At 43.1% G+C, this 19,382-nt stretch overlaps 1 protein-coding gene across 2 annotated transcripts; it reads right to left on the reverse strand.

Annotated features, from left to right (window-relative positions):
* Nucleotides 1-1,128: 1,128 nt before the first annotated feature.
* Nucleotides 1,129-10,656, reverse strand: LOC115153326 (gastrula zinc finger protein XlCGF57.1). 2 transcript variants are annotated; one of them, XM_029698696.1, is made up of 4 exons: nt 10,401-10,656; nt 9,568-9,799; nt 4,035-4,194; nt 1,129-3,861 (listed from the first exon to the last, which is right to left on the reverse strand). In XM_029698696.1, exons 1-4 carry the CDS (start codon nt 10,557-10,559, stop codon nt 2,589-2,591), a joined length of 1,824 nt encoding a protein of 607 aa, XP_029554556.1. In that variant the 5' UTR covers nt 10,560-10,656; the 3' UTR covers nt 1,129-2,588. The 2 variants fall into 2 exon arrangements, with proteins under 2 accessions (XP_029554556.1, XP_029554646.1); XM_029698786.1 differs by lacking the exon at nt 10,401-10,656 and adding an exon at nt 9,874-10,068.
* Between the last annotated feature and the right edge of the window lie 8,726 nt (nt 10,657-19,382).

The following is a 19,382-nucleotide window of genomic DNA, read 5'->3' on the forward strand; positions in this document are numbered from 1 at the left end:
GAATGCACTGTATGTCTCAAGAGAAAAAAAAAGTGCCCTTATTAAACTTCCCCAGATCATTTTCGATCAATGGATGTTGATTTAACTTGTTTTGACGGCTATAATTAAGCAATGAAAAGGCCACGAGGTGGTGTGGTATATGGCCAATATACTACGGCTAATGGCTGGTCATAGGACGCAGCCCTTCGCCGTGGTCGGCCAACATCTCATTTCAGGGAAAACTCTACAATGGAACTGATATTAGTTCTGTGAACTTGTGTGGCCTACCACTACGCAGCTGAGCTGTTGCAGTTTCTAGACATTTCCACTTCACAATAACAGCACTTACAGTTGACTGGGGGCAGCTCTAGCAGGGTAGATATTTGACCAACTGACTTGTTGGAAAGGTGGCATCCTATGACAGTGGGCACGTTGAAAGTCACGGAGCTCTTCAGTACAGGCCATTCTACTGCCAATGTTTGTCTATGGAGATTGCATGGTGGTGTGCTCCTTGATTCTATACACCTGGCTGAAATAGCCAAATCCACATACTTTTGTATATATAGTGTATTTCTGTATTTCATTTTCTATACATTTGCAAAAATCTCAAAAAACATTTTTCACTTTGTCATTATGGGGAATTGTGTGTAGATGGATGAGAATTATACTAATTTAAATACATTTTGAATTCAGACTGTAACAATGTGTGGAATAAGGGGTATGAATTCTTTCTGAAGTCATTGTAAATCATTGGTCGTGACATGCTTATCTGACTTACTTTACTCGCATAAAAAGGTTAGATGACAACCTGGTTACAAAAAGATCCCACCATGTCAAAATGGACAACTTATCCGTCAGCATTCATAAAATTGTACCAAAGCTTCCTGTTTCCATCATCTGTTGTGATTTTACATAAGACTGTACTCACATAACTGTGGATGGAAACATGGTTTATGACTGAGATGTGTTTGTCCCACCTACATTATTAAGATGAATGCACTATGTCACCCTGGATAAGAGTCTGCTAAATGACTAAAATGTAAAATAATATGCTGCCAGAGATCCCATAGACTCCCATTGTGCTCAGACATACTGATGGTGATCTTAATACAGAGTGGTTTGGAGAAGAGACAGACAAGGACAAATACACAGAGGCTAATTTGTTTATTTGTATTTTTTTTTAAATACAGAATATTTGCATTTAAAGCCGAAGCAACTATGCTGGGGGTAAAAATCACAAATTCTGTCACTTGATTTCTCTGCCATTTGAGTGCCAACAACAAAAAAATAAAAAAGCAGAGAAACATTGATCTTATCTAGATATCAAAGCAAAAGGTCAAATAAGGTAAAAAAAAATTCATAAAGACCTGGTGACGGGATGACATTGGAAAATGAGCTCGTCTATTGATTGATAATGAGTAGACAATCAATAACAGACTCCAAACAATATGAAGGTCTCCAATTAGAAGCAGCAGGATCAATACATTCACAAGGACATTGTGATGGAGCTAGCCACCGCACGGTCTGTCTGGTGCTAGGACACAGACTCGAGTCCAGTCATAACAAAAAACACTCAAAGCAGATCCATTTTTTTACACAGATTATTTCCCTTAAAATAGCAAGGTTTCCATCCAATTGGAGACAGATTTTAATTGCAACTATTCTAAAATCTGAAATAAAAACAAATCATATTTTCCCACCTGGGATGAGTTTCCATAAATTGACTTGTTGAGGATAAAGGATGTGCGTGATGACACAGTGCACATAATAACTTTTGCAGTTAAATTCCAATGTAACGTTACGGAATAAAATAATAAATTAAAAAAACAAAGTTAAATGGGATTCCATCTTCTTTTCAACTCTGCTGACGGTTGTCACAACTTTTTGCGTTCTATAGTGAATGTGTCCACTCTGGTCTTGGCATGTGCGCTCTAGCCACCAGCTCGCAGATACAGTGCGGGTAAACTACCTACATGAGATTATTATGGACAAAAAAAGTGTGAGATCATTTTTATTGCTCAAAACGGCAGTCAAACATCGATCATCATGTCACCAGAATAAGACTCTCAATATTTATTGGAAAGGAGCATCAAGCTCATCACTGTGCTCTTTTACCACCCTGTGAAGTTCAGAACTTATTTCATCTGTAGTCTAATAAACTGCGTGGATTTACCCAGTCATAGTGGGAGGAGCACACAACATATCACGTGACTCCAAGTTTACTCCGATAAAAAAAAAAAAAATGTAAAAAAAAAAAAAAAATCTATATTTGCGCATAAGAGGCATATCCACCGCAATTTCCCGCATAAATATTTTTACAGACACAAAAAGATCTGACGTTGTCGAGCGTATTTTGTTCTGTCGGCAAATTTAATAATTACATCATTTTTTTTTAGCCCACATGCACTTTAAATCGCATTAAACGGTTGGATGGAAACCTGGTTAGTTTTCTTTTGTATTTTCCCCTTCACGTGGAGGAGCATGGAATGGGTTCATTCAAAAATATACTGCTCATTGACAGGGTGACAATTATCTAGTTGTGACGCTAGATTACTACCGTTTAGCAGAAGCACTGCACAGACTACCGTTTAGCAGAAGCACTGCACAGACTACCGTTTAGCAGAAGCACTGCACTTGTGGAGTTTCAGATTCTGTCTATTTGCATAGGCCTTCCCACAGATGTCGCACACGAACGGTTTGACACCAGTGTGCACATGCCGCTCGTGATATTTTAGATGACTTGACTGGGTGAACCTTTTCCCACATTGATCACACTCAAACGGTTTCTCCCCTGTGTGAATGAGCATGTGAGCTTTAAGAGTAGGATTGCTAAAGAAACCTTTCCCACAAACGCTACATTGACATGGTTTCTTCCCTGTGTGAGTGACCATATGATTCTTTAGGGTATAACGTCTTGGAAAAACTTCCCCACAAATCTCACACTTGAATGAAGGCTTTTCTTCACCGTCTGTGTGGGTGTTTAGTTTATGTATGGTTAGGGTTCCGGACTGGGTAAAACTTTTCCCACAAAGGTCACAGTGATATAGTTTCTCACCTGTGTGCGTTATCTCGTGTCTTTTGCAATTACCCGAAGAATGAAACTTTTTGCCACAAACGTCACAAGAAAATGGTTTTTCTTCCTTGTGTCTCCTCATGTGTTTATACAGATGGTCTCTTTTGGCGAAACATTTGCCACACACGTCGCAGACGAAGCGTTTCTCTGGCGTTTCTCCAGGGTGGCTGGCTACCATGTGCTTTCTGAGAGCGTGTCCATTGTTGAATGGTTGGCCACATACAGTACAGCTATGATCCTTCTCTTTATGAGTCATCATATGGGTTTTTAAGGACACAGCGGTGAAGAACGTTTTGCCGCACGTCTCACAGCAATACTTTCTCTCCCCGGAGTGTGTTCCCTGGTGATAAGACAATCCTTCTCTGGTCTTTAAGACCTTTGGGCAGGAAGAGCAGCTGAATGTCCTACGTTTTACAATGCACTTGTGCCTTTCCCCTAGAAACTTTTTTTCACAAACTGCGCATGTGACCGTTTTCTCCATTTTGTGACGTTTCTTGTGTGACTGCAAAGTACATTTCTGGCGAAACACTGCGTCGCAATCGGTACAACTGAAGGTGTTCTCTTGGTGTTTAATGGAATGTTTCGCTAGCTGTTTAGCCAGATTAAAACCTTTCCCACAATGAGAGCATCTGTAGGATTTTGTATGGGACTGAAGGTGTCTCGTCAGATACCATTTCTCCTTGAAACATTTTCCACAGTGGGAACAGATGAGGGGCCCCTGGTGGGCGGCATCTGCAGAATCCCCACATTGGACATCTTGGTCTTCTCCATCCCTACTTGCTTCTTGCTTGTCTGGGTCCGATGCAGATCTAGGTTGAAGAGAAAAAAAAAGGTTAAGACAAAAGGATTCTAATATCCCATAACTCTTTGCATAAATGAGGAAGAATTCTTAAAAACAAAAAAAATGTGAGCTATGCTAGTTAGCAACAGCGCTGAATCTGTTTATTTTCAAAAGCTACCAAATGGAATTATTAGGGTTAACCTGGGTATCTTCAACCTGGATGCAGATGGCGCCTGAGGGTCAAAGTCCTCATCCTGGCTGGGATCAACCTCAGGGAGCCACTCCTCGTCTGATGAAGGTGAGGGCATGGGGGCAAGGCCATGGTCCTCCTCCTGACTATCAGACTCAGAAGATCCCTCATCTGTAAACAGAGAAGGTCATTGTGGTTGTTGCTGTGCAGAAGAAAATCGGAGATGTAACTGGTTTCAGGAAACTAGGCATAGTAGTACAACTACAAAAAAAAAAAAAAAAAGTGTTGCTCTCCACTTTCTGGAGGACCGAGTTTTGAAATCAGTGGAATTAGGAGTATGATAGCTAAGGAGATGGATAAAATTCTGGCGTTTGATTGCAAATATGCAGACGGAGTCGAAAAGAGAACACATAGAATGCTGTTGTAATCCAGAGACAGGTGTTTTATACATCTTCAAACACCGTGACAGAGGGAGAAGCGTCCATCCATGTATATGGGTAAGATAGTCTAGCTAGCTACATTTTCAGATATTATGTTTAATCTTTGCCAGAAAGTTGTTTTCATTTCAAGTAAAAGCGTAATGTTAGCTAGCTAGCTAGCGTAATGTTAGCTAGCTAACGTTACATGTATGATCGTGTAGTAATATTATTTGTATCTCAGAGCCATTTGCATAGCTAGTTATAGCCTAATGTTAGCTAGCTAGCTAACATTGAACTTAATTGGTTAGCTACCTGCAGATTCATGCAGGGTAGTAACATCATGAGTTGGGATTGTGGTTCATTGTTTAGCTCGCTAGCTAGCTACATGTCTAAACAAAAGACTCCACTATGCAAGTAACCATTTCACTACAACTTCTGTATACTGTACATGTGGCAAATAAACTTGTATTTGATATAGGTGTTCACCAAAGACGGTAATGTGTAGAAAATGATCTGCACCAAAGTCAAATGAGGCTATAACGTTTGTCTCATTGGCCTGTGTCCAAGTTCTAAAATTCTCCAGTAGAATGCCTTGCTTTTATTTCGCCACACTCACAACCGTAAGCTATTTTCTGTAATTGGCTCACCATTAATTAACAGGTAAATAATAATCTTGTTGTGAGTTTATTTTCCTGTAATAATGAAGACACATGAGCTAAAGAAGTGAAGACTGTCAGCTATATGATATGGTCATTATTTATGAACTGGCTAGCCACCTAACTAACGAGCTATAAACTAACCAAAACATTGTTTAGAATGTTGCTTTTTAGTTGCCTGGTTGGTTTGATAGATTGACATATACTGAATTCATTTTTTAAATGGGTGGTTTATTTGTGTTAAAATACACTAGTTATGCTATTTTGGATCACCAGGCAGGTAATGTCATGCAGCCTGTAGTTTTTGTGTTTATACTTTTTCATTACAACAAGTTTGATTTCGAACAACAATAGAACGTTCATTATGGTCACTGCTACAACTGTCAATAGACAGCCTTTAGTCTTGAAATCTTTGGTTGTTTAGTACATGGCCTCACATGTGAATCCTTAAAGAGATGGGTGGGGCTAAAGCTTAAGAGGGTGTGAACAATGCTGAAAGGGTGTAGACTAAGAAGAGCTCTCCAGTAGGTTTACTAAAACATTCAAGGGCCATTTTCTCAAAAGTGAGATTACAAGTTTATCAACTTTCAAAGCAGGATTACTTTCCCATTGTTCCTCAACTGTAGTGTATGATATACTAATTTCTAGCTCTGAGTGTCTACTTTTATCCAATGTAAAAAAGAAATTAAAAAAATACACAATTTCAAATTTTGCTACATAAGACCGAATCAAGCCGGTCGGTCACAAATTATTTAACTGTAGCAACAACAAAAATATGAACACAATGTTGTAATATAATTGATGTTACACAGGAAGAGGAAACTGTACTTGGAACATCCATAGAGTTAAATAGAGGACTCTAGATGGATAAAACCTGTTTCGGCATGGACATTGCCATTAAGGGCTTCCACCATTTTTAAGTAGTCAACTGGGTGGGACTTCCTATGGTTAAGGAAGGATCACGATTCCATTCGGGTCATCAGGAGGGATCAGCCAATGAATTATACTTGTGAACAAACATTCCATAACGGCAGGTTCCAGTAAATCGCCAACCTTGGCTTTATACCCGTTTAAACAACACAATCTAGGTGTCAGTATACACTAGGGTTGGGCTGTATTCCATTCCTTTTTCTCTTTTAACTCCCCAGTCCTTAACAATTACAAGCATACATAAAAAAACACAATGCAGCCACCACTACGCTTGAAAAATGTGTTGTATTTGCACCAAACATATCACGTTGTATTCAAGACAAAAGGTTACTTTACTTTGACACATTTGTTGCAGTATTACTTTAGTGCCTTGTTGCAAACAGGATGCATGTTTTGGAATATTTGTATTCTGTACAGGCTTCCTTATTTACACTATCAATTACAGTGCATTCGGGAAGTATTCAGACCCCTTCACTTTTTCCACATTTTGTTATGTTACAGCCTTATTCTAAAATGGATTCATATAGTTTTTCCCCCTCATCAATACCCCATAATGACAAAGCATAACTAAAGGTTAGAATTTTTTGCACATTTACTACAAAAATAAATCACATAAGTATTCAGACCCTTTACACAGTACTTTGTTGAAGCACCTTTGGCAGCGAGTACAGCCTTGAGTCTTTTTGGCTATGACGATATAAGCTTGGCACACCTATAGGATTTGATTTATATTTGGGGAGTTTCTCCCATTCTTCTCTGTAGATCCTTGAAAGCTGTCAGGCTGGATAGGGAGCGTTGCTGCACAGCTATTCTCAGGTCTCTCCAGAGATGTTGGATCGGGTTCAAGTCCGGGCTCTGGCTGGGCAACTCAAGGACATTGAGACTTGTTCCGAAGCCCCTCCTGCATTGTCTTGGCTGTGTTCTTAGAGTCGTTGTCCTGTTGGAAGGTGAACCTTTGCCCCAGTCTGAGGTCCTAAGCGCTCTGGAGCAGGTTTTCATCAAGGATCTCTCTGTATTTTGCACCGTTCATCTTTCCCCCTATCCTGACTAGTCTCCCAGTCCCTGCCTCTGAAAAACATCCCCACAGCATGATGCTGCCACCACCATGCATCACCGTAGGGATGCTATTGGCCAGGTGATGAGCGGTGCCTCGTTTCTGCCATACATGACGCTAGGCATTCTGGCCAAAGAGTTCAATCTTGGTTTCATCAGACCTGAGAACCTTTTTCTCATTGTCTGATAGTCCTTTAGGTGCCTTTTGGCAAACTCCAAGTGGGCTGTCATGTGCCTTTCACTGAAGAATGGCTTCCATCTGGCCACTCTACCACAAAGGCTTGATTGGTGGAGTGCTGCAGAAATGGTTGTCCTTCTGGAAGGTTCTCCCATCTCCACAGAGGAACTCTGGAGCTCTGTCAGAGTGACCATCGTGTTCTTGGTCACCTCCCTGACCAAGGCCCTTCTCCCCCGATTGCTCCGTTTGGCCAGACGGCCAAGTCTAGGAGGAGTCTAGGTGTTTCCAAATGTCTTCCATTTAAGAATGACAGAGGGCACTGTGTTCTTGGGGACCTTTAATGCTGCATACATTGTTTGGTACCCTTTCCCAGATCTGTGCCTCGACACAATCCTGTCTCAGAACTCCTTTGACCTCATGGCTTGGTTTCTGCTCTGACAGGCAGTCAACTGTGCAGTGGTGGGAAAAGTATGCAATTGTAAATGTACGCAAAAGTAAAGATCACTTTTACTTGATTCATTTTCTATTAAGTTAAAAGTCACCCAGTAAAAAACTACATGAGTAAAAGTCTAAAAGTATTTGGTTTTAAATATACTTAAGTATCAAAAGTAAAAATACATTTAAAATTCATTTTTTTTATTTTTTTATTGGCGGATAGCCAGTGGTACACTAACACTCCGACATCATTTACAAATTAAGCATTTGTGTTTAGTGAGTCTATCAGATCAGTGGCAGTAGGAAAGACCAGGGATGTTCTCTCCATAAGTGTGTGAATTGGACCATTTTCTGTCCTGCTAAGCATTCAAATGTAACAAATACTTTTAGGTGTGAGGGAAAATGTAAGGAGTAAAAAGTACATTCTTTTCTGCATGAATGTAGTGAAGTAAAAGTTGTCAAATATAAATATTAAAGTACAGATACCATAAAAAATTTCTTAAGTAGTACTTTAAAGTATTTTTACTTCAGTACTTTACACCACTGCAACTGTGGGACCTTATAGTACCTTTTCAAGTCCAATCAATTGAAGGGTATAATTATTTGCTGGATATTGGAGGGAACTGAAACACACTGTCGTGCACGTCGATCCAGAGCATCCCAAACACGCTCAATGGGTGACATGTCTGAGTATGCAGGCCATGGAAGAACTGGGACATGTTCAGCTTGAAGGAATTGTGTACAGATCCTTGCGACATGGGGCTGTGCATTATCATGCTGAAACATGAGGTGATGGCAGCAGATGAATGGCACGACAATGGGCCTCAGGATCTCGTCACTGTCTCTCTGTGCATTCAAATTGCCATCAATAAAATACAAGTGTTAGCGGTCCGTAGCTTATGCCTGCCCATACCATAACCCCACCGCCACCATGGGGCACTCTGTTCACAAGGTTGACATCAGCAAACCACTCACCCACATGACGCCATAAACGTGGTCTGCGGTTGTGAGGCCGGTTGGTCGTACTGCCAAATTCTCTAAAATGACATTGGAGGTGGCTTATGGTAGAGAAATTAACATTCAATTCCCTGGCAATAGCTCTGGTGGACATTCCTGCAGTCAGCATGCCAATTGCATGCTCCCTCAAAACTTGAGACATCTGTGGCATTGTGTTGTGTGACAAAACTGCACATTTTGGAGTGGCCTTTTATTGTCCTCAGCACAACATGCACCTGTGTAATGATCATGCTGTTTAATCAGCTTCTTGATATGCCACAACTGTCAGGTGGATGGATTATCTTGGCAAAAGAGAAATGCTCACTAACAGGGATGTAAACTAATTTGTTTACAACATTTGAGAAAAATAAGCTTTTTGTGCGTATGGAAAATGTCTGGGATCTTTTATTTCGGTTCATGAAACGTGATACCAACACACATTTAAAGCAAGTCTAAGATCGGTAAATATGTTCTATGCGCACTAGTTATATGCTTACTTTAAGTTCAGTTTTTGCTTCCTACTTTCGGTAAATACAATATTTTAGTGGTACAATGATTCTTTACACTATACTTGCTTGTTTTGTCACAAACTGAAATAAAGCAAACTATTCTAATTTTAGCAAACAGCAAATGGTGGAGCGGTTCCTTCATAGAGCATATTTAAATTCAGGCTGTAACAATAAAATGTGGATAAGGTCAATGAGTGTGAATACTTTCTGAAGGCAAAGCGATATCTCTGTCATTCTCTATGCGCTTCCCATGCTATCACAGACTAAATGGGACAGATACAATGTTGCTGTCCTTTAACTCTCTCTTATGGGAACATCCACAACCATAAATTATCAATCAATGTAAAAACAACCACAAAATGACTCACCCTTTACGGCTCCTTTTTGAGTCGCAACTGCTTCTCTAATATCTCCTGGACTGATTATAATTACACGTGATTTTACTTCTGGGTTAAGCAAATGTACTGCTTCACCACCGCTTGTGCCTTCTCCACCAGTCTTCTCCACCGCTCTCACCTCCATCTCGTCCACAGTCATTAGTAATGATATTTTCTCCATCGAGCTTTTACTCAACACTTCCATGAATGACGCAAACTTTATCTGAAAGATTAATAACAACAACAATTGGACTGAATTACTGATACCGTCACTGATCATTCAAAATACACACTCACTGCCTGCCTCGTTTTATAGAACATCTGAAGAAATATCTTCCAGACCAGGTCTATCCTACTCTGTTCCTGGAGAGCTACTACCCTCATGTAGGTTTTCGTTTCAACCCCAGTTGTAATTCACATGAGAACCCGGTGCGGTAGATTAGGGTTTGGAGCGAAAACCCACAGGACGGTAATGCTCCAGGAACAAGGTTAGGGAACACTGTTATAGGCTAACGTTAGCTAGCTAAAATGTCAAAAAATGTAATCCATAGAGAATGACAGAGGCCTCTAGTAGCCAACAGGACAATTTAGCATGGGCAGCGAAATTGAACGATTCCACCATGCTTCTGACATTTTAAAGTAGTCAACTGCGTGGGGTTTCCTATGGGTTATAGCCTCAATGGCGCTACCCATGCAGTCACAGACCCTTAGTATGGCACATATATATATATATATATATATATATATATAAAAAACAAGAGTCCTCTATCCATCTCTACGGTTTGATCACAGATTATTGGTTTGACGATGCACTTCTCACTCACTTTGTGACGCTCCATTTCACTCTTCAGGAAACGATCGTCTTTATTCTCCAAAACAGCAGCGCACACGTCGAGAAGTCGCTCCATCTCGCTAACTGTTGATTCAACTAATAACCCCATAATTTGGGATAACTGTGTCTGAAATATATTTGTGCTCGACATGACTGCTAGCTAGTTATCTCAGAAATAGCCTACTTTGAAAATGTGTAGTTTGCTTCTTTTCCGCTGTCTAATGTTTCCGGCCTTACGCTGTATTATTGTCCGAAATGAAACACGCAACCGAGAAGAAACGTTCCTACCATTTTCTGTAACATTGGGTGTATTCACTAGGAACCAACCGAAACGGCGAGGGACCTACCTGAATTAGTCCAGTAGAAACTCTCGTTTCCGTTGCAAAACGTAAATTACTAATCATTACAGCCCTGGTGAACATGTTGTATGTAGAATTAGGATACACAATGTGCTCCTATCACTGGCGTGGAATTTGTTAGATAATTAAACATACACATTTGTCATAAGTATTTCAAACTAATACCGTGATGTATTGAAAAATACACATATTGTGAGCTGACAAAAATTAAGACAAAGGTGTTGTTCACAGTGTTATCAAAACCAGATGTCAGCTGCGGATAAATGTTGTTGTCTTTATATTCTCATACTTCAATCGTGTGCCTTTTGTTTTGATGCTGACACAGTTAAGGCTAGAGTCCTTCATTGTAACAATTACGAAGTGGACTCCCTGCATCTGTTTTGAAAAAAGCTGAGGGATATGGGCCTTGAGAAATGTAACCACTCTCAAATTCATAGACAGGGCTATGGATGCAAAGACTGACCATCCATTATATCAAAATGATAGATTTAACCATGTTTTGAGGCTAACGTAGTGTTTGTTTACATTTACATTGTTTATAAAAAAAATTGGAGTAAAACAAGCTTTTGGGTTCGATCTGCTGGGGTACATGAGATGAACTAAACTCATGAAGCATTTATACAATATTCTATTGCATAAATATCATACAATAGAATATATCATGAATTTATAAATGATTGACGTAGAGACTAAGAATTCTAGTTTTAAATTAGCAATTTAAAAATAGAAAATATTGTAAACTGCATTATTTTTGTGTCCAACTGTTCTCCACTGTTAGCATTGACCCCGGGACAGCCTAAAGCATTACTCTAGTCCAGTCTCCAGATGGTAATCTCAGTGATTAATTTACATTTAAGTCATTTAGCAGACGCTCTTATCCAGAGCGACTTACAAATTAATAACAGTGATATGTCATACAGTTTCCAGTTATTAATAATTACAGGATTAGATTGCCTCTAGAGCATAATGGGTCGGATTCCCAGACACAGATTAGTCCAGAGCAGGACTAAAAGTTGTTCTCAATATAATATTTGATTTTAGTTCAGGACTACTCTGCATCTGAGAAACCGACCCGATAGGTCTACCAGGGACAGAGTATTTATTGTAGTGAACCACATTTTTTAGTGGGTACTTTACAAAACAGCATTTTCTACCAACTGAGCTACAGGCCTTCCCTGTAGCTCAGTTGGTAGAGCATGGTGTTTGCAACGCCAGGGTTGTGGGTTCGATTCCCACAGGGGGCCAGCACAGAAAATAAAAAATGTATGAAATGTATGCATTCACTACTGTAAGTCGCTCTGGATAAAAGCGTCTGCTAAATGACTAAAATGTAGAAGAGTGTTTTGCTTTAAGAATAATGTATTTATTATGTCACACTTCAAGAAAAAACGTCAGTCTGGTACATCAATGAGGTGCTTTTGGGCGCTGCAGTAGGTTTTCTGATTGAATCAATATTCAATTTGGCTGAAAAGAAAACAAAGAATGCACACGTTTGAAAAGAAGAGATGCTGCACCACAACCAATTGTTTTTTCAACATCACTGGCTGATAGGTTTAGAGTGTGTGTGTGTGTGTGTGTGTGTGTGTGTGTGTGTGTGTGTGTGTGTGTGTGTGTGTGTGTGTGTGTGTGTGTGTGTGTGTGTGTGTGTGTGTGTGTGATTACAGATAATATGTTGAGTGTGAGTGTCATCTCATAGTATAGACCAAGCTGCACCATGACTCATTGTGAAGTGTGTGTGTGTGTGTGTGTGTGTGTGTGCTTGCATGCCTCTGTGTGTGTGTGTGTGTTTGTGTGTGTGTGTGTGCACGCACGCTTGTGAGTGTGTTTGGGTGTGTGAGACTCAGACCCTGCATTTAGAGGAGAAGATATCTGTCATTGGTATGTGAAATATGATTATGGAATATGGAGGGCCTCTCCTGATAGATAAAAACCAGTGAAACCTATCTTCTACATATAATGAACTATATTTATGACCAGAGGCTTACTGATAAGAGTTATAGCTCACAGACATCTGCATACACATACAGTGGAATAATAGTGGGTATTATTAATATCAATACAAAATACTTAAGATATATTGTCATGACTTTTAGGAACCACTGGTGTGGGCAAAAATGGAATTCCTTCAGCTAGTTCTGTAGAGCATTCAGTCCTCTAAATATATGGTGTGTGTGTGGTAGATGGGAAACGGGAGGTTGTAAACTACATAATGACTCCAACAACAGTTAGTGCTTTAATCACCATGTGTTTTGTAACTGAATGGTGCTTCTGTGAGGTTGCTGTTGTGTTGCTAATTATCACGTAGCTCTTGTAATTATCTCTAATTGGGGTCAAAGCCTCTCGTTTAGTTCTAAAGCGGGTGTATGCGCGTGTGTGTGTGTGTGCATGTGTGTGTGTTTGTCTGTGTTTCTGTGTGTGTCTGTGCGTTCGTATGTGTGTGTCAGCACCTCTCAGAGAGAGAGAGAGACATTCTCCACAGCATTTCAGTTTCATGCTCCATTTAATAGAAGACAGTTTTCATGAATCATTATTTGTTTCTCGACTGGAGCCGAGCTGTTATTGAAGTCCACAGTCTTCTTTTTCTCTCATTATCCTTATCTTTTAAAGCTTAGCGAACAGGAAATAAAATGACATGTCAATACATCTGTCTCCTGGGTTGACCCATGTTGACCTTTGGTTAGTCCACAGTTAAGAGTTTCTCCATGCCTTTTACTGCACCAAACAAGGAGCTTTTAAAAGGAAATATGTGGGGAGCTGGTACATCTATGATTCACAGAAAGTATTTCATACAAAATATGAATGACATATCCACATTCAAACTTCCACCCAGCTACTCTCAATAACCTACTCAACACGTTATTTCTTCTCGATTCTTTGGTTCAGGGCTGGCTCCAGGCATAAGCGACATAAGCAATCGCTCAGGGGCCCCCTGCCACAAGCAGATTGACATAAAGTGTAGTCAACTTTGTTCTTAGGGTAGAAATAATCTGGTTGGTTTAGAACAAATCTGATTGGTTATTAAAAAGGTAAATGGGCGGAGTTTAACAGATGCACAGCTTTTGCAAACATGGCAGAGGTTTGAAGTGAGAATCTTGAAAATAAAACTTTGAGTTAGTGTTTTTTAATTTATTTTTTATTAATCATTTTTGTGTTACAGTAGTCAGACAAATGTGACAATATCTCTTAGATACAACTGGTCTGCTGACTTGAAGCAAAGTGTAAAATGTAGCAAGCTAGCAGCAACATGCTAAACTAGTCAGTGCGGGGGATTAAGGGGCAAGTGTTTAAATTGTGCAATATTAGCTATAGTAAATAAGAGTCTGGTAGCAGCAGTTGTGATGAATGTGTGTGTGTGTGTGTGTGTGTGTGTGTGTGTGTGTGTGTGTGCAGCTGCAGGGTGCATGTGATGCGTCTACTGCAGTAGTGCCTAGGTAGAGCAAAGTTGCATGCCCGCTTACCACGTGCTTGCATACTCTCGCTTACAGCTTGCTGCCGCCGGGCTAGCCCTTGTGGTGAATTGGGGAGCAGCTTCATGCACAAGTCTTCCCTTGCCGGTACAAAGCCTCTTCATGACAAAGACTCCTGTCGGGCCTCCTCACGGCGGCGCACGTTAACTGGTTGTCTTGAAACTCTAGGCTAACCGGCAGGGGATGTCGGAGCAGCAGTGGGCCCCAGAGATGCGTCTGTACAGGCCCACCTCTGTATGGACACGTCCTGGCAGCCATCAACCACTGCCCCGCTGCCTTGTGGGTAGGGGAGAACACCCTGAGAGAAAAGCAGTGTGCTGGCGGCGCACGGTAGGCGGATGTGGACAGACTGGGGAATCCAGCAGCCTCCTGCAGCTGTGGAAGATACTGGTCATCCTGGGTTTCTCCCTTGCCACTGGAATTCATCTTCCTACAGTGAAGTAGTGCTCTTGGGGATTGCGCACCCTCAGCGGCACTTTAAATAACTTCCTTTGTGCAGGTATCCACTTCTGACCTCAGGTGAAGCCATCAACCGGAAACCAGACTAAAGTCTGGTGGCATTGGGGTATCTGGTGATGGGGGCAGGAGTGAATGCACCGAAAGCCCTTAATCAGACCCCTGCACACCAGCGGCACAGGGCTATTATGGTCGCCAGCAGTTCGGACTTGAGTGGCAGCTGCTCTCGGCAGACCCCTGTATGACTGAACTGCCCTATTTAGGAACCACACTGCTCACCCCAGCTGGGGAGAGGCCTGGAAAAGTTGGCTTAAAAATTGCCCACTCACTCCATCCTGGATAGGCAAAAAAATAAAAAATTCCCTTGAAATTGCGACATAGAACATCCAAACTCTTTTGGACACTGACAATAATAGCAAAAGACCATCAGAGAACAGCTATGATTGCTGCAGAACTAAGGCTCTTCAACATTTACATTGCTGCCATGAGTGAGAACAGGTTCCTGGATGAAGGGTCCCTGAAAGAGGAGGGAGAAGGCTACACCTTATCCAGGAATGGTTACCTTCTGGGTGGACAACATCAGCATGGTGTGGGACTGGCAGCTAAGAACAGCCTTTTACCCAGCCTCACCCAAACACCTGTAGGCATAAATGAAAGACTCATATCTCTCCGTATCCCCATAGCCAAGATGTGGGTGACTTCAACGCTAGGGTGGGACATAACAACATGATATGGAGTGGAGTGCTGGGTAGGAATGCTGTTGGCCAGGTCAATGAGAACGGCATGAGACTGCTGACTCTATGTGCCGAGCACAACCTCATCATCACTAACACCTTGTTCCAGCAGAAGAACAAATATAAAAGATCATGGATGCCCCCACGCTCCAAACACTGGCACCTGATTTACTATGTCATAGTGAGACGTTCTGACGCTAATGACGTTCTGCTGACACGTGCCATGAGGGGTGCAGAATGCTGGACAGTTCATTGTATGATACTGGCTAAACTCCAGGTGAGAATACGTCCCCCCCAACGCCTGCAGAAGTCCAGCAAGAGGCATCTGCACTGTGTCCGGCTTGAGAAAGCTGCAGTTAGGGATGAGTCCCGTCGCTCTCTCGCTGAAAGGCTGAGGGAGACTGAGCCTCTTCTGAGCACAGAGGACCCCACAGACCAGAAGACTGAGCCTCTTCTGAGTGCAGAGGACCCCACAGACCAGAAGTGGGCATCTATTAGCTCAGTGCTCTATCAGGCAGCGGCCCACTCCGTTGACTACAGAGGTAGGAAAGATAAGGACTGGTTCGATGAGAACTCTAACACCATCACAACCTTACTGGACAATATGCACAAAGCGCACAGGGCTACTCTCAACAGCCCCACGTCTGTTACCCTCTGCCAGCAATGGTGCGCATCACGTAAGGAACTGCAAACAGCCTTGCGTGCTCTACAGAACCAATGGTGGGCGAATAAGGCACATGAAAGTGCAAACAGCCTTGCGTGCTCTACAGAACCAATGGTGGGCGAATAAGGCACATGAAAGTGCAAACAGCCTTGCGTGCTCTACAGAACCAATGGTGGGCGAATAAGGCACATGAAAGTGCAAACAGCCTTGCGTGCTCTACAGAACCAATGGTGTGCGAATAAGGCACATGAAATCCAGATTTATGCTGACAAAAACTCAACTAAAGCGATCTATTGCCCTAGAAGTCGCTCCATCACCCCCCTGAATACAGCTGATGGTCATGCTATATTGAAGGACCAAAACCAGATCCTGATGAGGTGGGCTGACCACCAAAACCAGATCTTGATGAGGTGGGCTGACCACTTTGAAGCACTACTCAATCAGCGCTCTCCTACAGCTCACTCCATTTTGGAAGAAGTGCCTTTCCATCCACCAATTCAAAATGTCAACCATTCGCCAACCTTCCAAGAGGTGTTATCAGCTACCCGTTTCCTCAAGAACACCAACACCAACTGTAAGAGTATGGAGGCCATGGTCCCCCAACACCAACTGTTAGAGTATGGAGGCCATGGTCACCCAGCACCAACTGTAAGAGTATGGAGGCCATGGTCACCCAACACCAACTGTAAGAGTATGGAGGCCATGGTCACCCAACACCAACTGTTAGAGTATGGAGTCCATGGTCACCCAACACCAACTGTTAGAGTATGGAGGCCAAAGCCACCCAGGACCAACTGTTAGAGTATGGAGGCCATGGTCACCCAACACCAACTGTTAGAGTATGGAGGCCATGGCCACCCAGCACCAACTGTTAGAGTATGGAGGCTATGGCCACCCAACACCAACTGTAAGAGTATGGAGGCCATGGTCACCCAACACCAACTGTTAGAGTATAGAGGCCATGGTCACCCAACACCAACTGTTAGAGTATGGAGGCCATGGTCACCCAACACCAACTGTAAGGGTATGGAGGCCATGGCCACCCAACACCAACTGTTAGAGTATGGAGGCCATGGTCACCCAACACCAACTGTTAGAGTATGGAGGCCATGGTCACCCAACATCAACTGTAAGAGTATGGAGGCCATGGTCACCCAACACCAACTGTTAGAGTATTGAGGCCATGGCCATCCAGGACCAACTGTAAGAGTATGGAGGCCATGGCCACCCAACACCAACTGTAAGAGTATGGAGGCCATGGTCACCCAACACCAACTGTTAGGGTATGGAGGCCATGGCCACCCAACACCAACTGTTAGAGTATGGAGGCCATGGCCACCCAGCACCAACTGTTAGAGTATGGAGGCCATGGTCACCCAGCACCAACTGTTAGAGTATGGAGGCCATGGCCACCCAACACCAACTGTAAGAGTATGGAGGCCATGGTCACCCAACACCAACTGTTAGAGTATGGAGGCCATGGCCACCCAACACCAACTGTTAGAGTATGGAGGCCATGGTCACCCAGGACCAACTGTTAGAGTATGGAGGCCATGGTCACCCAACACCAACTGTTAGAGTATGGAGGCCATGGTCACCCAACACCAACTGTTAGAGTATGGAGGCCATGGTCACCCAACACCAACTGTTAGAGTATGGAGGCCATGGCCACCCAGGACCAACTGTTAGAGTATGGAGGCCATAGCCACCCAGGACCAACTGCGCTGGTTTGGGCATGGCCACCCAGGACCAACTGCGCTGGTTTGGGCATGTCATTAGAATGTCTCAGGAGTGCTATCCACGAAAGATCCTGAATGACCAGCTACATCTTGGCCGGCGGTCTGCAGGGGGGACCAGCTACATCTTGGCCGCCGGTCTGCAGGGGGGACCAGCTACATCTTGGCCGGCGGTCTGCAGGGGGGAGCAGCTACATCTTGGCCGGCGGTCTGCAGGGGGGACCAGCTACATCTTGGCCGGCGGTCTGTAGGGGGGACCAGCTACAACTTGGCCGGCGGTCTGCAGGGGGGACCAGCTACATCTTGGCCGGCGGTCTGCAGGGGGGACCAGCTACATTTTGGCCGGCGGTCTGCAGGGGGGACCAGCTACATCTTGGCCGGCGGTCTGCAGGGGGGACCAGCTGCATCTTGGCCGGCGGTCTGCAGGGGGGACCAGCTACATTTTGGCCGGCGGTCTGCAGGGGGGACCAGCTACATCTTGGCCGGCGGTCTGTAGGGGGGACCAGCTACATCGTGGCCGGCGGTCTGTAGGGGGGACCAGCTACATCGTGGCCGGCGGTCTGCAGGGGGGCAGATGAAGCATTACAAGGACCAGCTGAAAATGTTGCAGATTTTTTTTTTCCTTGACGGGGTGTATGTCTGTATATGTCTGCGTGGGTCTGTGTATGTCTGTGTATGTCTGTGTGGGTTTGTGTATGTCTGTGTATGTCTGTGTGGGTTTGTGTATTTCTGTGTGGGTGTATGTCTGTGTGGGTGTGGGTGTGTGTGTGAGTCAGTGCATGTGTGCTAAGGTGTGGAGAGTCCATTTAAAGTTTTCAGCAGTCTGATGGCTTGTAGATAAAACTGTCTCCGAGCCTGTTGATATCAGACCTCGTGCTCCGATACCGTCTGTCTGACGGTAAGGGAGTGAAGAGCTCATGGCTGGGGTCTGTGGGGTCCTTGATGACGCTGCGGGACATTCTCAGGCATCGTTTCAAGTAGATGTCCTGGATGGGGGAGAGCATGGCCCCAGTGGCAAAATCTCCACCCCATGGCAAAATCGGTAGAATTGCAGGAAATTAGCTGTGAAATTGCACATTTGTTCTCTCTACCATATGGCAAAATGAGTGAAATTGCATGAAATGTGTTATAAAATTGCTAAACTTCTCTACTCCCTGTGGCAAAATGTGTAGAATTGCAGGAAATGTATTTTAAAATGTAAATTTTTCTCTCTCGCTTAGGGCACCCAAATAGCTTTGGTGGCCAGTGTTTTTGCAATGGTGTTTTCTAATTAACTTGGCTAAACATGTATTATTTTCAGACTAAATGAATGAAGGGTCCATGCAGTATTAGTTATGACTAGTTGGTCTGACAGATTATGCTTTAGAGTGCTATAAACCAGGCAGGTTAGTGATGCACCCAATGGGACAGGTTCAGCATGGCTGCCTTTCATAGCTGTTCAGGACAGGTTCAGCAGTATTTAGAGATACTGATATACTGATAGCAGAGAGTAGAGATACTGATAACAGAGATAGCACTGATAGCAGAGTGTAGAGATACTGATAGCAGAGATAGCACT

This window comes from Salmo trutta, chromosome 1 (assembly GCF_901001165.1).
Source record: "Salmo trutta chromosome 1, fSalTru1.1, whole genome shotgun sequence".
Classification (NCBI taxonomy): domain Eukaryota; kingdom Metazoa; phylum Chordata; class Actinopteri; order Salmoniformes; family Salmonidae; genus Salmo; species Salmo trutta.